We start from the raw sequence: 23,314 nt of genomic DNA, 5'->3' as shown, positions 1-23,314 counted from the left end.
GCTGGAAAGGTCTCTTTTTTATCAGAAATGCGAGCCAACCTTTCCGTCATTGCCTATCCACTTGCTATGCAGATCGCAATAGGGCAATAGCTGTCTGAAAATCAAGTAACCGTGCCATGCTTACTCACTCTCTGTAGTGAGTGCGCCACAGTGTACGGAAAACCACACTGTACAGAAAATATTTTCAATATCTTCATTCTTCATCTTCAAATAATCTGTCAGGTCACGTGATCTGGCTTACTAATCCTTCCACCATATAACTGTAGGATAGTTGAAGGTTGTATTGATAGATCTATCTACAGGAACATAATATAGTGGTGGGTCACGTGATCTAGTGGGATCGCTAACCGCAACAGTCATAAGGGCCAACACCCCCTCTCGAGATAACAAGAATCACATACAAAAACACTCAAATCATCAAGATAGTCTGTCAAAACTAAATACAAATGTAAAATTAAACATTTTCAACTTTTATATCTGTAAGACCTAGTAAAATCATGAATCATGCAAATATCACAGTGTTTAGAGATTTAGTGAGTTTATTCACTGTTATCTGAGTGCTGAGAATGTATTCTAAATCAATGACTCTCTGATTCAACTGTTAACATGAAAAATGAAAACATATATCAATGTATTTACTTCAGACTGTAATAACTGCTATCTTTATAAGATTTATAATACTCTTATTATCAGCAAGAATCTGTATCAGAGATGTAGTAATGAAGCCAAGCTTAATCATAAGATTTCAGATTTATATTATCTCACAGATCATCTTACTAAGAGTTATATATTAAGCCTTATTAAAACTTAGTAATATACAAGATTACTTCACTGAATATTATGAAATTGAGCTATCTGTGAGCTTAAAAATGCAGCTGAATGTTAATTTTCTATCATTATTCAAGAGACTGATCTAATCAGAATCTGAGTAGTTAAAGAGTAGATAGAAATCATCAGAGAAATCAGAGATAATGAAAAGATTAGTAGAAATAGAAGAAACAGATCTCTTATACAGATTATGTCTGTAGAAAATGCTCAGATTTATGATTTCTTTCAAATAACATATAACATATAATAGAGTCTTTCAACATTGAGATGTTGAATCAACATTTCATTGAGTGAGTAGTAAGACAGTATGAGTAATATCAGAATATGTTTTAACTGCAAGATATTACAAGTAATTCACATCATGTTAATATCACTGAATTATGAAATCAGTCTCTTTTTCAGATATAGAGAAATTATTAATACAGAATTCATTCTTCATTGATATTCTAATAACAGCTGTATTATCAAGATAGAAATCTTTAATATGATATTTAATATATTAATAATATATTAAATCAATTTTCTTATCTGAACAATTAATCTTTATACTCAAATACTTGATTGACTGGCATAGATTCTTGACTTTCAATTTCTCACTGAGTATACTTACTAGTCAATCAGCATTCTCAGAAGCTTCAGATATAATGTTGAGATCATCAATGTAGATTATTATATAGAGATAACATCTGAATGTATGATATCAGAGTATCAGATTATAAGTACTGACTGTAAATTCAAGATTGCTTAACAGAGCTGTTAAGTAATTATATCAGATCTTCATCACAGAATTCAGACTGTATAGACTACTCTCAATTACATAGACAAGCATTTTCAGTGAATCTGTCTCAAATTCAGTGAGTTATCTTATATAGATCTTCTTAGTGAGACACTTATACAGATATACTATTACTATATTCACTTAACAGAGTATTCAACTGCATAGTACTGCTATTGTAAAAAGAATACAATTAACAGTATCAGTGATGACAGAAGTATAGATCTCTTCTCTAGAATTCTTCTTAAGTCAGTTATTATAAATCACTCAATATGATTTTCTAAGAATATTATTAAAATTAGTATTCAGATTCACAGATCTATCTTTCTCAAGAAACACTTAACAGCTCAGAGTAATCAGTTCATCTCTCAGAATATCAGATCTAGAAATCAAACTTCATGTATTACATCTCTTCAGATTAGTAATCTTGCATTATATAAACTTCTTTCAATAATCTTCTACTTCTTCTGATCAAGATATGACATTCTTGTAGAACTTCAGAAGATTGCCTGTAATAAGACTTAAAGTATAAGTAGTCAGCGATTTCGCGGGTCACAATCATGTGAAATTCAGATTATCAATATCAGAAGTGTCTTCATCATTAATCAGATGAATATCAGGTTCTGATTTACCAGTATTATTAGTGAGTGCTACAGATATAATAACTGATTCTGATTTTTCAGTGATTGAGAACCTCACATCACTACTGACAATAATCTTGTCAGATTCAGAATGTTATAGATGATATATTAATATGTCACTGAATTCAATGATACAATAGAAATCAGCATGTGAAGAGAGCTTATTCACAGACTGCTGAGATTTATACAAGTGAATAAAAACCTCTGTACTCAATCAGTGAAAATGCCTCACATTCAGTGAGATATTTATAAGTGCACATCAAGAAATCTTATATGAGCTTGAAATCACAGAAGTCTCTACAGTAGAGAATCAAAATTTCAAGTTGTAAAGAACTGTAGATGTGAGAGTATTATTAATTATTGCAATCACTGTCTCTAGAACATCTGCTCAGAACTTCTTAGAGAGATTGTCTTTCAAAAGAGCAGCTCTAACCTGTCTCATAATAGTGTGAATTTCACATTCAGAAACATCATTCTGATGTGATGAATGAAATACTGTTGATTCTCATTTGATATTATATGAATTTATAACTGTGTGTATACATGTGAATCAGAAAATATCATCAATATTAATCTATAGAAAAGCAGAGGCTGTATAGTCAAGATTACTCATGAATCTGAGTCATAACTCAAAGTATTGAACAGCCTCATTCTTGAACTTTAAAAAATATACTCAATGATAGTGAGTTGCATTGCAGATGATAAGCATTCAGTATTTGATTCTCTAACAGAACTCTAAGAGATGATCAGAGAGGTCTTTCAATATATATCTGTTATCTACAAGATTAATATGAACCTTCTCAATGAGTTGAATAGATCTAGGCATCAGTGTTTTTGAATAATCTCATATTATATCTATCTTGACACATTTCTCACAAAAGAACTTAGTCTTAGAATCTTTAATTATGACTTCAGTATGAGAATTCTTAGTCATAGCAATTATAGCATCAGTGTGAATGTGACTGAGATCACAGTGTCAGTTCAAAAGAGTCTTTGATATTCTTGTATTCTTGAGACCTGTATTCAGAACTGTAAAATCAATGTTATTAACAGTAGTAGCAGTAGTCACAGAAAGATTAACTTTTCAGTTAAAATTGTACTCATATGACATTGCAATATACTTGACTGCCTTGTTCAGATGATTGAGATTCTCATTGAACTTCTGTTCATCAATCTTATATATGTTGTTCTGAGCAGTTCAAACTGTATAGAAAATAACACTGTTCAGAGCTCTGCAAATGAAAAATAAGAGAATAGTGAAAGACAATGTAAATTGAAATCCCTGATCTTCAAGCTTCATGAATGAGAGCAGATTAACTGTAATATTAGAAATATAGTGAATATTCTGCAAGTTAATATTATCATTCTCAATCTTCAAGATGACAGTTTCAATCTTCTTAATAAACTCAGTTCTCTCAGTCACAGAATTGACAGAGATATTATCATTAAAAGGTTTGATATTTGAAAAAGAATGAAGCTCATTCATCATATTCAGACTTATACATGTGTTCAAATATCAAGATCTAGAGAATGATTTTTCAGTGACTGTGAAAGAGAAATAGAACTCAATCTTTGTAATTACTGCATTTATTGCTGATTGAGAACTTATCAAGTCATTCTTCTTCTCTTTCTTCTTATCATTCTTCTTGTCATCCTTCTTTTTCTTTTTATCAGAGTGTAAGATGAAACACCTGTCAACAGTATATTCATGTCTTCTGCAGTGAGTGCACTTTCATACAGATATGCTTTTATTCTCATCTTTATTCTTATTCTTTTTCACAGTCACAGAATCAGTCTGAGACTGCTTTTTTCACTCAGTGATGATCTTCTTAAATGTACAATTAATCAGTTACTTCATGAAATCATTAATATCAATGTTGATAATGAGTCTCTGATTAGTGAAAAAAAACTCATTCAAATATGTCTTGATAAACAGTCTTTGATAATCTTGTAGATTGTTAAGAAAAAGATCATAATATACATTCTCAGTACTCTGACAGAGCTTCTTGTGATGAGTAATAAGATAGTGAAAATATCTCTGAAAAGTAAGATAATCATTCTTCTTAACTTATAATTTTATCAATTTCTTGAAGATATTAACTCATTCTTCTATCAGTGATATTATATATTCAATATTAATCTTATCTCACAGAGTCACAGTATTATCAGCTTTTAAGATTTCAATAGTAATTTGAATGTTTTTAATAAGACTCAATAGTATACATCTATATAGAGACTTGAAATGAATTCTTCACTTCTCAGAGTCAATGTGATGTGTAAAAGAAGATTCTTATTAAGTTCTTAATAGAATGTCAGTTTCATTAATAACTTCTGCATCAGCTAATATATTAATATGTCAGACTTCATAATTAAAGTTATTAAATGTAGTCACTGATTTGATATCTAGTACATATTTGACTTTTTTCTGATATTTCTGTAACTCATTTCTTATAGTGTCTCTTTATACAGAAACAGATGTAGTGAGATGTTAAGTAATTTCAGTCACAGTCATTTAATTCTGTAGTATTATCTGTATAAGATTCATAAGATTGTCTGCAGTGTAATAGATAGATTGATTTGAATCATTATTAAAAGTCAGCATTTCAGAGATGAGAAATAGTGAAGAATTTAATAAATTAAAATAAACAGATTCTGTAGATAAATATTAACTCTGCTTTTCTTTATTCTGAAACTTCTTCATTATCTCATTATTAAATTTCATACTCTGATGAAAACTGATCTCAGTCTTATCTTATAAGTCAGAAGTCTTCTTATAATAAGTAATTATTCTATCAATGAGTTATCTAGTGAAGTGTGTGATTCTGAGTCTTAAGCTGAACTCTGAAGTAACAGATGTATCACTTATATTAAGATGACTCTGCTTCTTCTAGATATATAAAAAAAAAAAATAAAAAAGTGATATTCTTCACAATGAAGAATACACTTTTTTAAAAATATAAAGTATATAAATCTACTGATAGACAGATTCAGAGAAAATGAAATATCTCTAATAAAGAGTGAGAGTCTTCTCAAAAAGATAAACTATTCATATTAAAAATGTTGATACAATGTTCTAAAAAGAAAAACATATCATTCAGGCTATAATCTGTAGAATAGTTGAAGGTTGTATTGATAGATCTATCTACAGGAACATAATATAGTGATGGGTCACGTGATCTAGTGGGATCGCTAACCGCAACGGCCGTAAGGGTCAATAATAACTTTCCACAAGCTAGCAACCTTTCAATCACACAAGCTTTACACCTTTCACAGGTTATGAGACCTGTTTTGCGCAAAATCGCTGCCAATTCAGAATTCCTTGTCAATATACTCATTATTTAAACTACTGCTTCATTCGATATGCTCATCAGAAGTTAAAATCATCTTATTCTATCAGTATTGATGTGTTTGAGATCTTGATGATCAATAATACTACTACTCGCTTAAAAAAGAGACTTGCAGAAAACACACCACATTTGCAAAAAAGCAAGAAAAAGAGAACAATATTGACAAGGATTCAATAAACAAATATGAAGATGACAGATTCAATACAATCCCGCTCACATACACGTTCGCGATCTCATGTTCTTTCCACTGGGTCAGTTGCAGTTGATGATGATGATTCTTCACACTCATGCTCTGCCAGTGGACATCCTCCTGAAGCCTTTGAAAGCTCCATTGTTGAAACACCCTCTCAATTCGAAGCTCGTTTGAATACAGCTTCTGACACGGTCAGGCCGGCCCCCCGATCTACTTGACAGCTTGATGAAGCTGGTTCTCTTGATGAGAATATTGGACACTCAGATGTCTACCGTTCGGGCGGGGCAATATCAGACCAACAGATGGAACATCTCAAGATGACATTTGAGATAGAGAAGAAGAGGCGTAGAGTTCTAGAACTCGAACTACAACTGGAAAAACTCCGTCAACAGAGATTCTCTACGGATCAATCACAGAATGTCAACAATCATTCTGTCACCACCTCAACAGCTACAACAGCTACAACGCACAACCTGAAGGTTCTACTCAATGCGGCTGCGGCGATTCCTTCAGCGACACCAGGCCTACTGACTGCGGCCCGTCAAGAGACTGCAGTGATTCCTGATTCATCAATTGATGATCTGTTCATTGATGAGGAAATCCAATCTGAGTGTCCATTATTTCTCATACTCACTAATAATTGGTGGATTGACTATGATATCTCCGCGAGAATACCTACCTTTTTAGTGCAGAATACACTGAACTCCCCAGAACCCACAGTTGAATCTGATGATTCTCTGACATCTACAAGGAATATCACTACAGTGAGGGAAGCTTCAGTGAGAGACAGTCTTGAAGACCTACTCACCGATCCCGAGATTGCTGCACTTCCAATCCTGAAAAACCTCACACACGTCAAAGCTTCCATGGAATGAAAGTATTATTACAAGGCCTGTGTTAAAGAGGTCAACTGTTTGAAATATACATGTTGAAAAGAGAATATAAAGAAGATAGAGAGATAGAGGGATAAAAAATGATGTATATCATGACTGGTTTTTCATTACTACACATTTTCCAGTCATTTTTTGTACTTGTACTTGATTTGAAGGTGAATTTTGTATATAGCATCGTGTATAGTTACTCTGGTGAGTGGGGGTGTCAGGTCACATGATCTGGCTTACTAATTCTTCCATCATATAACTTTTCACAAGCTAGCAACCTTTCAATCACACAAGCTTTACACCTTTCACATAATCATTATTAATTATAATCATGTCTAAATCTTCTAATTACACTGAGAAGCAGTTGCAAAGAGCTGTTAATATGTATAAAAGTAATTTAAAATTCAAAGCCCCAGGCGGCCACCCGGTAGCGCCTTGGCGTGGGAAACCAAGGCGTGTGAGTTCGAAACCCGCAGGGAATACATTAAATCCGGAACCCAAGCACCTCAGGTTTCTAATAAATACAGAGGTGTACAAATCGCTTCAATAAATCGCTCTATGTTCCTGGGCTGGGAAGTTATTATCGCATGTATCTAATTGTCACTTCTTTGTATTTTCTATGTTCTTATTATCTTGATGTGATCTTAACACCTGTATTTCCTTCTGTATAATCAACACTTAGCCTGTATTTAACATCACACAAGGACTCATCATAAGCTCCGCTTGCATATGAGTATAATGAAAGAATAATAATAATAATAATATGAGAATTCAAAGTCTTATATATTATCTTATATAAGAGAATTAATAGGAAGAAATTAAGAACTATAAGAGTTTCGCTGAATTGAGTATTAAATAACAGTTAGAAAGAGATAATTAAGATATAAATTCATTAATTAAATATTAATTTTTACTCACTTATTATCAAGTATATTAAAGCTACTGTGAACTATATATTAAGATAGTATTATACAGATTCAGAGACTACATCTCTTATAGTAAGTAAGATATAAATATATTAATTCATTAAATATCTGTCAGATTATAAATAAGTTAAATAAAAACTCATGAATTTAAAAAAAGTGTCTTATAAGAATATAAGCTTCATTATTAACTAATTTAATTAATATAAAGCTGTTTTTAATTAATATTAATTTTTTCACTGTGATATCTATAACTTTGATAAGATTGAATTTCAAGAAGAAGAAGAATATAAATAATAAGTTATAACTATCTTTAAAGATATAAATTTTATTATACAGTTATTATACTTCTGCAGATTAATAACAGTGATAAAGTGTATTAATACAGATAATACATTATTGAATTTATTAATTATTATCATACTCTCAGCTGTGTTAAGACTCTGTTACAGTTTCACACGGCTTATTACTTTCATACAGATAATTTCATCTCATTTAAACCGGTTTTCAACTACTCTATTACATCATTCAGATATATTATAGAAAGATTTCATTGATAAATATAAGAACTCTACTTCTATATAACATTAGTAGATTACTCTTTCTTAATAGTAAGATACTACTAAGATATTACTTCAGCTATTCTCACTAATGAAATAAGAGAAGAGTATTCACTTATTATCTATATAGAATAGCTAGATACTGACTTCTTATTTAAGAAGTCAGTGATTCATTTTTCTTCTACTGAAATATATATAAGAGTTACTGTATTTCTTATACAATCTTTTTAGTATACTAAGTATTATATCTATAATATTCTTACAATAACTCTGTAGTCTACAAGCTCACTATTTAAGTAAGATAGTTAAGCTTACTTATACAGCTTCTTAAATAACTATCTCTATATAATACTATTAACTAGTTACTGTTTCAGTTCTATTATATTATAATTTAAATTACTTTATCTGATTATAAGTTTAAATTAATTAAGCTCTAACAGACTAATATAATCTTATACACTTATACTGAAACTGATGTAATCTTACTCTCTGAGAGAAACTTTACATCATTCTTTAGAGTATGTATATCTTTACTTTAACAGAAATTTAAGATTTCTGAACTTATTATATATTTTAATATAAGCTCTTTAATTACTCTATTATTACTGTAGTCTCTACACATCTACATCTATTATAAAGATAGAGAGATTAAGATCAGAGATTCTCTAAGATATAAAAGAAATATATTATCTGAATTTTACAGCTTTATTTATACTCTTGAATAGAAATTCTGCCTTAATCTGAGTCAGTTTAATACTTATAAAATATAAGTAATATACACTGTTAACCTTCTTGAAGATATCTCTGCAACTACTTAAATTACTAAGAAGAGAGAGCTTAAGTATATTAATACTGTAATAACTTAAGAAGAATTTAAGAACTTTTTACTGAATTAAATTAAAGACTACTATAACTACAGTTTTATAGTAACACAGCAGTTCAACTTATTATATTAATAAGATAATAAGAATTCTTCTGATTTCAATACATGATTTGAAGAATATTAAGAGAAATTAATCAATGATTTGAATTAATTAAAAACATAGCTTTATCTTATAAAGCTGACTTATAAGATACAGATAATAATATTACAGTATTAGAGTTTATTAATTAATTATATTAAGGTTATTAACTTGACTTCTTAAATCTATTTAAATAATTAATTCTCTAAGAAAAAGATTAATAAGATCTCTTCTAAGTAATTAATAATAGAATTTAAACAGCACTGTGATAGCTTCAGTGTGAAGAAAGTAAAGAAGAATTTTAAGTATTCTGATTCTTCACTCACTATAAAGAAATATTAAAAAGAATTTGATAAAAATCTCTATTTTAACTGTAAAGCTGATAATTACTATACTAGTAATTATACAAAGCTGAAGAAGAAAAGAAACTAAGAAGATATTTTCTCAAAGTTAACTTATCTTCTAATAAATGTATTTATAAAAGAGAAAGAGAAAGAAATAAAGAATTAATAATTCTTATATCTCTGAGTTTATATTATAATTATAATAAATACTCTGAATAAGAAGATATTAATAAGATGCCTACTTAACTTCAGAGTAGATATTAACTTCATATTCTATTTCTTTTCTTTGATAAAGAGTTGAAAGAAGATAGACTTATCAAATTATATAAAATTTACTAATAAAATAAAATATCACTGTTTGAATATAATTTAAGTGAAGTATATAATCACAGACTTAGAAGAAATCTTTAAGAAGAGTAGTCTACTTCTTTATATAGTTAATATTATAGATAAGAATGTTATTTTAGATCTTCTGTAATTAAGAGAAAACAATTCTCTCATTAACTAAGTTACTCAAATATAACAGTATTATCTTACTAATAAAGAGATAGTAATAGAGAAATCTGAAGAGTTTTATTAGAAGAATCTTGAGAAAAAGATAGAGTTAATATACTATATAGTAGATAACTGAGACTTGAAAATAGATGAAGAAGTTATTACTCTTACTACAAGACTAGCAGCAGTATTCATTATTAAAAATGAATATATATAATATCTCTTTACAGATTATAAGAATGTCTTTTTAGAAAGAGAAGTAGTGAAGTTTTCTGATACTAATATATAATATAAGATTTATCTTGAACATGATGTAATAGCACTGTACAGACTTTTTCACAACTTGTTTATAAAGAAATTGAATGTTCTATGCAAATATCTTGAGAAAGTATAATCAAAGAACTAAATATACTTATTAAAGACTATAGCAGAGACATCTATACTCTTTGTACTTAAGAAGAACAGTAGACTATATCTATACATAGACTACAGAGATCTTAATAAGATAATAGTTAAGAATCACTATTTATTATTATTAATTAACAAGATAATTGATTAATTATCTGAAGCAAAGATATTCTCAAAGATTGATATACAGAATATCTGTCATAGAATCAGAGTTAATAAAGACAATATTTGAAAAACAGCTGTTTATACTAAATACAGTAATTTTGAATATCTTGTTTTATCTTTTAATCTTTGTAATACTTCAGTCATCTTTTAAATCTATATAAATGAGATACTGTAGTGCCTTGTTAATATCATCTATATAGTATACTTAGACAACATTCTAATCTTCTCAGAAACAGAGAAAGAATATAATACTTATATTCAAGAAGTGTTAAGTTACTTGAGACAGTATTAACTCTATATAAACACTGAAAAATACTCATTCTACATGCAGAAAATTGATTTCTTAGATTATATTATTAAGATAAACAGCATTTCAATGAATAGAAGCTAAGTCTTTATTATTGAGAACTGATCAGTGTTATAAATATACTGTGAGATACAGATGTTTCTAGAATTTGTAAATTTCTACACATGATTTATCTATATATATTTATAAATTACTATCTCTCTTACAGATCTGTTAAAGAAAAGTATGAAAGACAGAAAAATAAAACTGTTTACTTTCACTCAAGACACTGCACAGGCATTTGCAAAGATTATATCTTAATATATTTTAAAGATTATTGTCTTTATTAATAGTCATGTTAAGATTGAATAAGCAGTGTAATATTTTCAATCAATACTTCTTCAGATCTGTCAGAATAATAGATAGAATATTAATAATACTAATATCTCTTTCATTAATAATATTATTCAGTATTTTACATCTCAAGTATCTGAAGTGAATCAGAATATTCACTTTAAGAAGTTCATGAAATTAACATTGAAAATACAAATTATGATGATAATAATCTCACTGAGTATAAGTATAAATATTTCAGATGTTGAGTGTACTGTTGTATAAGAATTATCTATTAAGAGAGATAATATTACAGATATTTAACAATGATATAAGTAAGAGAGTCATGAATCAGATTGAAAAAGTCATGTCTTGATTCTTCTTCTCTACTGAGCATTTGACTCTGAAGATTATGAAAAGAAAGCTGTTTAATCTTCTTAACTATTAGTGAAATAAAGATCTCAGCAAAGAACTTAATATCAGATTAGTCAGCTATTACAGTTCATAAACTTGACAAACATATCTGATGTTAAAAGTATTGCATCAAATATAACAAGTCAGAGTTAAAGTCAATGTAGAATAATCACTGTGAAGATATGAATAAAGAATGAAATGCAAAGATGAGTCAATCTCTTCATTAACTGAAAGAGAATTATCAATAACTTATGCTACTGAAAAGCTCTTCTGATCTATCTTGAAAAGAATCAACTCTCATTTGATATGAATAGAATGAATACTTCTGTGAAGAAATGCTGCAGCAGGTGTAATTCAAGGCATATATCTGTATTTAAATAGTCACTTACTACAAACACTATCAAGGTATCTCAAGATAATAGTCACAGTATCATTCTGCTGTCAGAACTTAAGAACTAGTGTATCAAATTTACAGAGAAACAGTATTATTATAATTAAGACTTTTCAGTACCAGCTTCACAATTTATGTCTACTCAGTGTCAGTTATAGATAGCTGCTCTTTTACATCAGAAGACATCTATCTTTGAATTCAATTGAAATAAATTATGTGATACTGTCAATCTTCTTCAGACTTGAAGCTATTAAGATAAATTTAAAGATCAGCTTCACAGCTTTCTATCAAGTCAAATTGCAGCTGTAAATAAAGTGTATGAAGCTATTCTCATAGAAAGACATCAACATCAGATAATCAGAAACAGGAAGAGAATAGCAGAGATTACAGTATCTACTGAAATGTTAAGTAGTGATTTAATCAGTAAAATGACAGCAGCTCAGCAGCTCACAGCTGTATAATATATGAAAGACAATAATCTGACCTGAATAACTGCTCAACATGCAGTAAAAAAAGTACAGTAACTTAATAAGATCTTCACTAAGACCTCTACAGCTCTTTCAGCTACTATTACTACTGTTAAAGTCTCTGCTACTCTAGTTATATTTATTGTCAGTGTTTTCACTACTCTGTAGTTCACTTCTTCTTCAAGTCTCTGAGTTCATTCTTCTTCAAGTTCACAAGTTCATATATCTATAACTGCTCAAGTTCATACTTCATTCAAGCAGTGAAGTAATAATAATAGTATTGATATTTAAACTCTCTTTAAATAAACATTATTTAATGAATGAAGTACAAACACAGATATTGTATTCACAAAGATATCTTATTTTAACCATGTTTAAACTTCTTCTCAGAGAGAAAGAGACAACTTCTCTATAGAAAATAATACTATCAAGTAGTTAGATATCTTTTATAATAAATCTTTTATAAACTTCTTATAATTTCTAATAACTTCTGAATCAATCATGAATTGTAGAGTTATAGAAGTGAATAGAAATATACTTATCTAGACATTATTAACTTACTCATGTATTATTTACTCATATTATAAGTATAAATATAAACTTCTCACTTCATTTTCTTCATCTTTCTTTCAATCAGTAACAATCTACTTATTAATGTGAAAATTTCTCTATCACATTATCTATCACTGTCTCTGCTACTGTTTCTGCTGCTTCACTCACTCATCTATTCTTTAATACAATAAAAGTAAGTTAAATCTTAATTATAGATAATGTATAAATCAATCTCTAATTAAATAGTTTAGTTAAACAAGAATGTCTATTCATGAGCTTAAGTTCACTATTCTCAAAGCTTATTATGATACTTACTATGTAACAAAGTCTGAGAAGATCTGCACATGCTGTCTTCATATGACTGAATTTAAGTTATTGTATAAATATATTGTTTCTGATGTTAGAAAGATATGCAATAGTTGTTATTTTCATAATTTAATATACTGTGCTGTATATTCACTATATTTCTAGAGAAAGCTTAAATGTTAATAGATATTATTATAGATTCTCAGAGAGTCTTATATTATTGTGAAATATTATATTAGAAGATCGCGGGAGATGATGTATTATAAGCAAGAAGATGATGATAATTATTATCATATTATGAAGAAGTTGCAGAGTATGCTGATAATAAACAACTGATTGATCAGATTCTATCATGATTATACACTGAAATCATTTGTTAAAGAAGATCTTCAGATTATTATTAGTGTAGATCACAATGTTAACTTGTATAATACAAGTCATTTTTTCAATAAGAAGTTGTCAATGAGTTTTTCTTTATACGTGACGGATTCTGTTAACTGTAAGATTGACAGAGAGATTATTAAGAAGTAGCTTTATATTCTGTTACTGTTACTGTTTTTACTTTTATTTTTACTTTTATTTTTGTTTTTATTTTTATTTTTTTTTTCTCTTAATATCTTCTTTCTTTTCCTTTTACTTTTTTTCTTTATTTTAAATGATCAATGAGATACTATTCTTTCAATTCTGCTGTGTAATTATCAAAGATTTTCTTTTAAGCTTAATGAGCTCTAAACTGTATCAATGATCAAATTTACTATCATATATCTGATTGAATATCACAAAGCACTTGAAGAGTCAAAAATCAATCTTACTCACACAACTGACAAAGTTCTCAATGACTATGACTTAAAGATTTCTGAATCTATAATAATTATAAAAGCTCAGCTTCTTTCTAATCTGAAACTATCTTTTAAAGAAAATTAATATATGAATTCAGATACTGCAGAACAATGAAATTGTTTTCTCACTTAAATCTTGATATTTTAAAAATATGAACTTCACTTTAAAAAGTGAATATAGCTCATGTAACTGACTTAATAACTGTTAAAGCTCAGCTTCTTTCTAACTCAGAACTACCTTTTAAAGATAATTAACATATGAATTCAGATACTGCAGAATGATGAGATTGTTTTCTCACTTAAATCTTGATATTTTAAAGATATGAACTTCACTTCAAAAAGTGAATATAGCTCATGTAACTGACTTAACAACTGTCAAAGATTTTCTTCTAAGCTTAATAAGCTTTAAATAGTATCTTACTCTAGCAGTTCACACGCTCAAGACTGCAGTCTGAAAGCAGTTCAAGTGTAACTGTGTCAAATAAGAGAAGAAGTATGATATTTACAGATGATATGAGATTAATTAAAAAAGCATTACTAAATTTTGTAATTGTCATACTCTCTGTATCTGACAGTAAAATAAGTAATAAGAAGTAATACCTGAGTTGAGATAATAATCATAGCTTATAAATAAATGAAGATGTCAGCTATTTAAGTCATCATAATTGTAAGAGGCCTACGCTGAATAGATCAGTATAATATTTATAGATCTTATATAACAAAGTGAAAAACATTAGAGAAGAAAAGAAAGAGAAAGTATAAGAATTGTAAGAAGCCTACACCGAATAGATCAGTATAATATATAGATCTTATATAACAAAGTAAAAAATGTTAAAGAAGAAAAGAAAGAGAAAGTGTGAAAATCAGTGATTAAAGTGAATATTTATATGTGTACGCGATGAAGCTTCGGAGTGAAAGAATAGAAATTCTGTAGGTTTTTCAGCTGAGAATTAGCAACCTAGAATTAAAATGATAGGAATCTGTGAAGTGTAACAGAATAGTCTATATAATTGATCAGACACAGTCTGCTACACTAGTTCTCTCTTTTCAGAAGTAATATAGAGTTGCAGACATGTAGTTCTCATCAGTTAAGAGCTGCTGTCTTGAATAATATGAAGCTCAGAGTTCAGATCAGATAATTATAGCTGACTTATTTTACAAGATATTATCAGCTGCAGCTGCAGAGTCTCTTATTAAGAATATTCTCAATCTCTCACTTGAGTTCATTATCTTCTTCTATAATCTCTAACAGCTGTCAGTTAAAAGTCAGTTGAGAAGAGAACAGGTCAGTGATAATACAGCAGAGTAAGCTTGTATAAAATATATCATGAATTTCTGATAATATATTAAGACAGTAATTATAACTGTCTAGAACTTCTATCATCTTATATTTGATATAACAGTAATTCAGTGTATGAGATGAGTGTGAGATTTGTATATTCTTAAGATTTAATCACATCAGGTCTTCTATCATATATTACTCAGTGAGATCTCAGTGAATATTAGTTTAATCCTCTTAATTATCTTTAGTACTCATTATAAAGACTTCTGCTTAATTACAAGTATTTCAGAGCTTTATTACTATATTATCAGTGATCTGAATTGAACTGTGAGAGTTCAGTATGAAATGTGTGATCTCTAGAAGATTCAATACCTTCATATGATATCTATATATAAGAAATAATGAGCTTATATCTGTTGAAATGACATCTCAGTCATTAGTAGTGACTTCAATGTATAGAAGAAGATTATGTCAATTATCTTATAAGTAATTACAGAACTTATAAAGATAATTCTTTACAGTCTGAATTATCTATTCTAATGCATTATTGATATCAGAGTGATAGACAGTTGATAAATAATATATAATCTTGAGAACTTGACAGATTCTTATTCAGAGAGTACTTATAAATTAACAGCTCTGATCTGATACTATAGATCTCAGTAATTCATACATCTGATAGAATAAGCTCTGTAGAAAAGCTTCAGTGACTTGTTCAGCATTCATTTTATTATAAGATTTCAATATTACACTCTTACTTAATCAGTTTACAATAACCAGGATATTTTTACAACTCTTACTCTCAGAGAGATTAATAGTGAAGTCAATTACTACATCTTACCAGATTCTATTAGAAATATTAAGTAATTTCAGCAGGTCTTTTCTACAGTTCTTTTATAAGATGATGAAGAAACAATAGTTATAGTTTCAGATGAAATGTCTGATACTGTTCAATATCTCAGACTAGTAGAACTCTTAAGAGATTATTCAATACAGTTGTTTACAACCTGAATAACTAGTTATATAAGAATTATGCATCTCTTACATTATCCAGATGTACAAGAGTTTGAGATGAGAGACTCAGTGTTGTTTACAGAATCAAAGAGTGATATTATCATTGATTGAGTATTACAAGATGTTGATTCTTAGATATAGTTCTGAGAGAAATCAGAGTGCTTCTTGACATACTACTTCAGTGAGTACTTAAAGAAGTTCATCAGTTTGAGCTGTTATATGTCACAATATAAGAAATCCCGCTCCTCGCGGATTCTTTACCTCTATTCCTATCTCTCGCGTAATCAATAGGGCTAGCAGCCCTTGGCTACACACAACTATATAGACTGAAGTTCACAAATACTATTCATAACTCAGCTTAAATACTATTATACATTTAACTTCTACATTTTATCTTTCTACTGTGAATACTTCTAGTAGTTAATAGTACATATTATATCAAGCTGCAAACACCTGAATAATCATCTGTGAGCACTTATTCTTACATTTCAAGCTCAGTCAGTCAGCAATCACTTATTATGACTGAAAGAACTAGAAACTTATATACTTCAATCTCTGTGAATTCTACTGCAGACACTCAGAAGCAGTTATCTGAACTATGAATAATCTCTATAAAAGAAGTCTCAGAGAACTTATTAATCACTCACAGAATATTATTCTCTGCATCTCAGACAGAGAAACTCTCTGAATCTATGAATAAATCAATCTCAGTGAAGAACATTCTTAAGCATCTTCTACAGAATCAAGTTATTTTTCTACAAGAAATGCTTACTATCTGCAAACACTCTTGAACTGAGTTTCTAGACATAATCTTCAGAGACATCTATGAACTGAAAAGAAACTTTCTTAAGCTACAATCACTTAAGATCACTTATTGAATCATAATCTATAAAAGCTTTTACAAGTTTGTATTTAAAATTGACTCACAAGCTCAGCTGTGTGATATAAAAGATGAAGAAGCTGTCATCTATATAATAACAGATCTCTATTACACTGAAGTCAAGAACTGATTAAATTATCTAGAGAATGATTATAAGAGATTTCACTGATCTGATCTTAAGATCTATCTAGAGAATAAGTTGAGAAACTTTATAAGCTGAACAGAGAACATCTGAACTGCAATCATTAATATTAGAAAAAGAGATAAGAAATCTGATGAAGACTACTCACAGTGCTTTATAAAATTATAATATGAATTAAGATCTGTGAAAACAGGGCTCTGAAACAAGATCTAAATGATAATATTTATAAAGAGACTGAATAAAGATATATAGAATAAGCTCATTGAGTAAGACTCTAAGCTCTTGATTCTGAAGAAACTGATGACTCTTATTCATTACTTATAAATCACTGTAAGAATCACAGATCTGTGAAGAGCAGATCATTAATCAGTTCTGTAAGAGTCAAAATAACAGAGAACAGATTTATCAGAAAAAGATAATAAAATACAGAGAGATTCATATCTGACTGCTGAGTAGAGAGAGAGAGCTTCACAAGCTCTTATAAACAGAGTATATAACAGAGAGATTAAGAAAAAGAGACTTTGCTTCATCTATTCTAAATCAGAACATCTTTATACAAACTGTTCAGACAAATTAAAATAGAAATTTAAGAAGTTATGAACAGAGTCAGCAATAGTCTTCTTAAAAGTCTTAAAGCTAATATCTGAATCTGTTGCTTCTCTGATGAAAATGCTTACTTATAGAAAGAGACTGTGTCACAGTACTGCTGTCTTATAAGTATGAAAAGTATTGATGAACTCAGAATCTCAGGTCACTATAGTGTTTCTAAAGCTCATGAAGTGAATGAACTAAAAGATGAAAACTGAGAACCTGCTCTTATAATAAGCAGAGTGTGAGAACTCAGATCTGAGAACTGAGAGACTTATAAGAGTTATCTTTGAATTACAAGATCTCTCTGAAATCTGAAGAAGATTTACAGAAACTGTGATCATTACAGACATCACAGATGATATGTACTTAAGACTTATATAACTTCAAAGACACAATCTGTATATAGCTGTTTATAAGTCAGGTTTATACTTCTGATCAGTGTTAACAGACTCACTCACAGAGATAGAATTAGTTAATACTGTAGAGTTGATTAGAGAAGATAAGCTTATCTATATAATAACTTTACAAGTGTCTGAGAATCTTGCAGTCATGAAAACTGAGCTTTAGATATCAGAGAAATACTGAGATCTCATAGAGATATTCAGCTCAGCAAAGGCAGCTGAGCTTCTCTCTCACTATGAGAAGAATCTAATAATAGATTTAATAGAAGAATAGAAACTCTTCTGAGAATTAATCTATAAGCTCTCTTATTATGAGACAGAGGTCTTGCAGATCTATATAAAGAAGAATTTAAAGAATGACTTTATCTAATCTTTACAGGCCTTTATGAGAGTCTCTGTGATGTTTATGAAGAAGAAGAATGAAGATCTCAGATTATATATAGACTACTGTAATCTGAACTTTAAGATAATAAAGAGCTGCTATCTTTTATCTCTGATTGAGAATGTAATTAATTATCTCACAGAAGCTGTCATATTTATACAACTAAATATAATCAATGTATATACACAGCTGTGAATATAATCTAATAATGAATGAAAAACTGTCTTTAGAACTGCACTGAGATTATTTAAATATCTAGTAATATCTTTTAATCTGACTAATATTTCTACAGTATTTCAGTCTTTCATTAATAAAACACTTCATATATATCTGAATATCTTCATGATAATATATCTAAATAATGTGATAGTGTACTCTGTGAAGAAGAAAGAATATACTGAGCATATACAAAATGTATTAAAGACCTTAGATGAGACAGAACTGTATATTAAACTTATAAAGTGCAACTTCAGTATCTGCTAGACTAATTTCCTAGAATATATAATTACTACAGATGATATTCAGATGAAATCTTTACAGATTGAGACTATTCTATTGTGACTGAAGTTAACTAGTATTTATAAGATTCAGATCTTTCTGAGCTTTGTGAATTTCTATAGATAGTTTATCTTTGTATTTATAAGAATCTTCTTAACTCTTACAGACATACTGAAGAGTGAAAATAAGAAGAAGTCATTTTATAAACAGAAAATGAAAAGATTATTAAGAAGAGAGAACTGTGAGAACTTTCTTATCTTAGAAGCTCACAGAGTCTTTGTAAGATTAAAATAGATATTTATAAATATAGTAATACTGTTTCACTTTAATTTCTTACTCTTAATCAGATTGAAGATAGATGTCTTTTTCTTTATAATTTCAGAAATAGTCTTGTAACTACAGTTAAATAAGAACTGAGTTTCAGTGATCTTTTTCTTACAGAAGATGCAATCTGTAGAGATTAACTATAACATTTATAATCAGAAGCTTCTTATAATAGTGAAATTCTTTCATCACTGATATTACTACTTTGAGAGTCTTATGATAGTGATTACTATTAAAACTGATCATGACAGCTTGTAACAGTTTACTTTAATCAAGAAACTCTCACAGTGACAGATTCACTGAGCTCAGAGACTGAGTGAGTTCTGATTCAAGATAGAACATATTAAGAAAACTAAGAACTCAGTGTATAGACTCTCTCACAGATTAGACTATGTTAAGAAGACTAGAATGATAGACACAGAGAAGCTAGAGAAGACAGAAAAGCTTTATAAAATGCTCAGACTGAGTGTTGTAAAGAGATTGACTGAAGAGTCTCTCAATTCTCTGTGAGAGAAGAGAAAAGAGAGAGAAAAGAAGCCTGTATAACTACTCTCTATAATACTGAGAGTCAACACTCTGAGAATCTCTGTGAGAATTCTTGAAGAGAGTATCTATAATCTGAAGAATTTACAGCCTTTGAGAAGTGCTGTGAAAGATCTGATGTAAGAAAAAACAGAGTATAAGTCTTCATAAGATCTTCTATTCAGATTGTCTGAACTATAACTGAAGAATGAATATACTTAGCATATTCAGAAACTACTCACAGCAGGAATCAATTCTACAGAAATAAAGAATTGAAGAGACTTAAATAATCTTTTATAAAGAGAGAACTGAATTTATATATCTATAAATAAGTTTCTATATATAGAACTTATTAAAAGATATCACAACTCTTCTCTAGTAGATCATTTTACAGATACTAGAACTTATGAGTTACTTATAAGAAAATACTTCTGATCAAAGATGTAAGAATTTATGAAGAAGATAGTGAATTCTTATACTATTTATCAGAATTCATAGATAGTACAGTTCAGATTATATGAAGAACTTACTTCTCTACTTATTTTATAGAAATCTTGAGAATAGCTAGAAATGAATACTCTTATAAGTCTTTCTGAAAGTAAGAACATATATGATACCTGTTTTAACAGTGTACTGATAATAGTGAATCACTTTATTAAGATGACACACTTTATATTCATCTGTAAGAACTTAAAGTTAAAGAATTTAACTCATATCTTCATCTATAATATGATTCAGTTATATGAATTATCTATAAATATTATCTTAGATAGAGAATTAATCTTTACAGAAGAGTTCTCATCTGATCTGATAACTATACTGAAGATCTTATAAGATCTAAGTACAGCTTTTTATTAACAGACAGATGATCAGATAGAATATCTGATGAGTATATTAAAACAGTATCTTCAGTGCTTTGTTAATTATAATTAGAATGACTGAATATATTAATTATCACTCACAGAGTTTATATACAACAACTCAAAGCATGTCAGTACAGATAAAACTCTCTTTAAGATACTCACTGAGACTCATCTATGAATAATCTTGATAAACTTATAAGAGTATACTATAGAGTGTGATGATGTCTGTGAACAGACTGAGAGAATTCAGAAGATTCAGAAGAAAGTCTGTGAATTCTTGAGAAAGACTCAAGAGTATCAGAAGATATACTATAACTTTAAGTATATTATAAAGAGTTTCAAAAAAGATAATAAAGTCTGACTAAGTCTAGAAAACATCATTATATAGAGATCTAGTAAGAAGCTGAATCTCTTACAGACAGAGTCTTGTAAAATTATAAAGAAAGTTAGCTTACAGTTCTATAGATTAAAACTGTTATCTAAGTTACAGATATACAATGTTTTTCATGTCTCTTTACTCTATAAATATAAGAAATTCTCAGAAGAGAACTCTGTGACTTATTACTCTATTTATAAAGCACTGAAGAGTAAAAGAGAATATCAGATTAAAGAAATTATTGACTTAGAGAAGTGAGATTATAAGCTCTGATTCAAGATTCAGTAATAAGAGTATTCTGATAAGATGAATAAGTTCACTTAAGAATTATTAAGATAGATAAGATATCTACAGAAGCTGAGACATGACTTTCATACTGTGAATTCTGATAAGTCAGAATAATGTGATCTTTGCTAAGAATCTGATTATGATAAAGATATTAATACTGTCATTTATAAATTCTAGTCTATAAGATAATGAGTTTCTACTGAGATGAACAGTCTGCAGTATATATAAGAAAAGAAGAAATCATATTCTTATTAAAGCTAAAAAATAAGAAAATAAACAGGGCTATAAACATAATTTAGAGATGAATAAAGAAAAAATAAAGAAAACTCACACTTATATTCTCAATATCTGTGATACTCAATCTTCTTATAACTACTAATTTTCTTCTTCAAAGAAGCAGAGAGTATCATGTTCACAGTACAGATAATTATTATATTTAATATAAAAGCTGTCAGAAATGCACAGACTTCAGAGAAGCTGAATATCAGAGTACATGCAGTTGCAGTAGAGTCTTGAGAACTGATTATCTATATATATAATCAGATATTTCTTATAAAGCTGTATTCACTTTCTCAGTTATGCTGAAGTATTCAGTTTGAAAATAATTAAGATACAGAGAGAGAACTTATCTGTTCAGATTGACTCTTATCATGAATTTATAGTATTTATATTATCTTGATTATCTGAATTTTACAGGTATCTGAAAACTCATCTCTCATTGATAATGAAATTGTGGAAATGCGCTGTGATATGAGAATCATTGATAGAGAACTTAGACATATTTGTATATACCTGATCAGAGATTGTGTGAGCAGAAGAGAAGTGATCATAGGCCTGCAGAGCTGCAGAAGATACTGATAATACTAAGAGCTTTATAAGAACTGTCAGCTAGAATCTGTAAGAAATTACTTATGAGAAGACTTACAGTAAAGAGAAGAACTGCACTGCTTAAAGTTAGAGACTAATCTGAGAGAGGCATGAGATTAGTTACTAGCCTGAAGATTGAGTACAGTGATAAGACTGAGAGAGATGAAGATACAGTTATAAGCAGCAGTGTCTCTACTTCATCAGCTAGTAAAAAGTAATTAAAGAAGTTATAAGAACACTCATGAGAAGCTCAACAGCAGTCAGACATTGTTTACAAAGATATTGAAATTGAAATTTTTTTTTTATTCTTGAGAAGTTCTTGAATTAATATACAGATATTGTTAGAAACACTCTCTCTCTATCATCTGAGTGAAAACACTTCACAGATGAATGAGAATACTCACAGTTTATAAGAAAAAAAGCTGTTACAGAAAAAGAAAAAAGAAGATGAGATTCTGTGAATAGATCTGAAATATTTATACTACTTTAGAGAGATTTACTTACACTGTAAGTGATCTCACAGAACAGTTAGATCACTCTAGTAAATAAAAGTGATTATGAATCACAGATCTGAATCTTTCTATATAATTATAAAGAGTCATTGCAGACTGTGAATATCTTAATTCTACAATTCTACAGAGTTGATAAAAGAATGAGAAATTTCTCATAATTCTACAGTGTCAAAGAACAATGATTTATAAGAATGAGTGAAAGATCAACTTATAAATACTTCTCTTTAATAAGAATAATCTCACAGAGAGTGATTCATCTGTA

At 29.0% G+C, this 23,314-nt stretch overlaps 1 protein-coding gene across 1 annotated transcript; it reads left to right on the top strand.

Annotated features, from left to right (window-relative positions):
* Window positions 1-5,774: 5,774 nt before the first annotated feature.
* BDCG_16195 (uncharacterized protein) lies at window positions 5,775-6,659 on the top strand (the record flags this gene model as incomplete). Its single annotated transcript, XM_045425452.1, has 2 exons — window positions 5,775-5,975; window positions 6,006-6,659. The coding sequence occupies 2 exons, from the start codon at window positions 5,775-5,777 to the stop codon at window positions 6,657-6,659; spliced, it is 855 nt and encodes a 284-aa protein (XP_045279276.1).
* Window positions 6,660-23,314: the final 16,655 nt, after the last annotated feature.

The sequence above is a fragment of the Blastomyces dermatitidis genome (genome assembly GCF_000003525.1).
Source record: "Blastomyces dermatitidis ER-3 genomic scaffold supercont1.1, whole genome shotgun sequence".
Taxonomy (NCBI): domain Eukaryota; kingdom Fungi; phylum Ascomycota; class Eurotiomycetes; order Onygenales; family Ajellomycetaceae; genus Blastomyces; species Blastomyces dermatitidis.
Note: the sequence above shows the minus strand (reverse complement) of the source record. Positions and strands in the feature narration are given on the sequence as shown.